The sequence below is a fragment of the Panicum virgatum genome, chromosome 4K, assembly GCF_016808335.1.
Source record: "Panicum virgatum strain AP13 chromosome 4K, P.virgatum_v5, whole genome shotgun sequence".
Taxonomy (NCBI): domain Eukaryota; kingdom Viridiplantae; phylum Streptophyta; class Magnoliopsida; order Poales; family Poaceae; genus Panicum; species Panicum virgatum.
This window is the reverse complement of record NC_053139.1, coordinates 39,973,066-39,975,388: the sequence shown is the minus strand read 5'-3', so window position 1 is coordinate 39,975,388 and position 2,323 is coordinate 39,973,066. Positions and strand designations below refer to the sequence as shown.

General features: G+C 54.8%; 1 protein-coding gene across 1 annotated transcript; it reads right to left on the bottom strand.

The window, feature by feature from the left end:
- Positions 1-694: 694 nt before the first annotated feature.
- Positions 695-1,744, bottom strand: LOC120702221 (RPM1-interacting protein 4-like). The gene is made up of 3 exons (XM_039985947.1): positions 1,151-1,744; positions 845-1,069; positions 695-730 (listed from the first exon to the last, which is right to left on the bottom strand). The coding sequence occupies exons 1-3, from the start codon at positions 1,742-1,744 to the stop codon at positions 695-697; spliced, it is 855 nt and encodes a 284-aa protein (XP_039841881.1).
- Between the last annotated feature and the right edge of the window lie 579 nt (positions 1,745-2,323).

Below are 2,323 nucleotides of genomic sequence, written 5' to 3'. Positions count from 1 at the left end.
GATATTAAACTAAACAGTATATGCCCCAAATTAGATAGCTTGCATCCAACTATGAGCTAACAGCAGAAGCTCAAAAGGGAACCTATATATAGATGAGAGAAGCCAAGAACTATGTCTTGTGAGACTTCATGCATAGCATCAGTGCTGCATTTCATGCTTGCATTCAAAACACGAGAAAGCTATGCGGCCACTGGTACGTCACGAGAAAGCATTTAATTTGATTGGAATCGCTTTATTCCCAATTAAAACTAGCACCACCGTTCATAAAATTCGTAGCAAATTTTTTGAAGGTTCGTCAGGGAGGACACCCGGTGTGTTATGCGTCCTGAAGATGCACCACGCTTTTTTTAAAAAAAAAAATGGCGGCCCACCTCAACGACACTTGCAACTGTGTATGTGATTGAAAGAGGTGGGTGTTTTCTGTGTAACTAGAAACAGTGATCAACTCTAGGATGCTCGGTAACTAATCTAAGCAGATGATATATAGGACAATAATTTACAGATCATTATACATCATAGTAGTAAGTGTGCAAACCAATCATAACAATATGAAATCCCCCCCTCAACCCTTCTTCCTCTCGGCCCTCGATCGATCACCACACACAACTGAATGAAATGAAAGAACATTCTAAGCCTGATCATAATGCAATCGCGGGGAACGAAAAATCTCTGAAGATGTGGCGGCCATTGCTCCTCAGTGTTTGGCCGGGGGAAGGAAGCATCCGAACATCTGCGCGCAACGAAAGGAAAGGAATGCAGAGCTGATCAGTGACAAGATCGATCGCCGTACCAGACGGCCGGTAGTCTCTGGGGTGTGAGCGAGCGAGGCATCATCGTCACGTACCTTGGACACGAAGGGGGGCTTGTGGCCGTGATGGTGGGCGGCGTGCCTCGCCGCGCCGCCCTCCGGCGGCGACGGCGCGCGCGGCACGGACGGCACCGCGGTCCGGGCCACCTCCCGGTGCCGCTTCACGTTCTCGAACTGCACCGTGAACCCCTGCGCCGCCGCCGCCGCGGTCTGCTCGTCCCACACGCCGAACTTGGGCACGGCCGACGCCCGCTGCCGGCTCTGGGCCAAAACCAAGGCGGCGGCACGTCAGCGATCACGCGTCTGCAGAGCTCATCGATTCAAGAGACTTCTAAGACTCACCGGGGCGTTGCTCTGCGGCGAGGCGGAGCGCGCGCGCGCCGCCGGCCCGGCCTGGCGGTGGTGCCTCTGCGCATGCGAGGTGCGGTGGCCGCCGCCTCCGCCAGGCCCGTGCGCGGCCTGGGGTTGGTGCTGGTGGTGGTGGCCGTCGTGGTGCTGGTGGTGGCCGCCATGGTAGTGGTACTGCTGCGCCGCCGGCTCTGGGCTCGGCCGCTGCTGGTACTGGTAGTAGTACTGCGGCGGCGGCGCGAACTTGCTCTGCTCGGCGGCCCTGCCGCCCGGGTCGGACGCCGCGCTGCTGCTGCTGCTGTCGGCCCGCCGGTGGTGGTGTCTCTGCTGCGGCTCCCGGAGGCCGCCCGAGGTCGCCGGCCTCGAGGACGACGGCGGGGGGACGCTCATCATGGGCCCCTCCTCGGGGTCGTTGGGGTTGAACGGCCGGTGCAGCGGCGGCGCGGTGGCGCCCTTGTTCTCGCGCACCTTGTCGAAGTAGGCCGTGTACCCGACATTGTCTTTGTCCCAGGTGCCGAACTTGGGCACGTGCGGCCGATTCTGCAACAACGTCCAGGAGTGAACAATCCAAGTTTTTTCAGGCGCCATGCAGATGCAGTGGTAAATAATATGGAAATGCAAATACAACTTCACTATTGGATCGTAACCCATTGATCAGATAATAAATGTACTAATAATGATGCCATCAAAAGCCATTCAGATGGCTAGCTAAGGCCTCCTCCAGTGGCCGGCGAAGTCGCCAGCTGAAGGAATTGTTTAATTGATGAACAGTGTAAAAACATCTACGCTAGCGCTGCGCTAATCATCTAGTGAGAGTGCTCTCTCCCTTATATGCACAGACTCCAAGATATTGATGCTGCTGCGCCGGCCAGTGAAATTGCCCATGCCAGCGGCAACCGCTGGAGGAGCCCTAAGAACGGCAGAAAAAATTCAGCAGAAGACCATGACTATAGAGAATATGGATACGGGTCAACTCTTCTCTTGCCGATGATTCAGATTGCAGCTGGTTAGCTACTCTCTTGACCATAAGCAAAAACGACGTGCCTCCAAGTAGGAGACGGAACCGTGTGATTATACGCTTTGCAAAAGTGATTGCGTGTTTAAACAAAAAGGGTTCGCAATTCTTTGACGTGTTCAATCAAGAGAGCGTTTACATTTTTAAGAGTA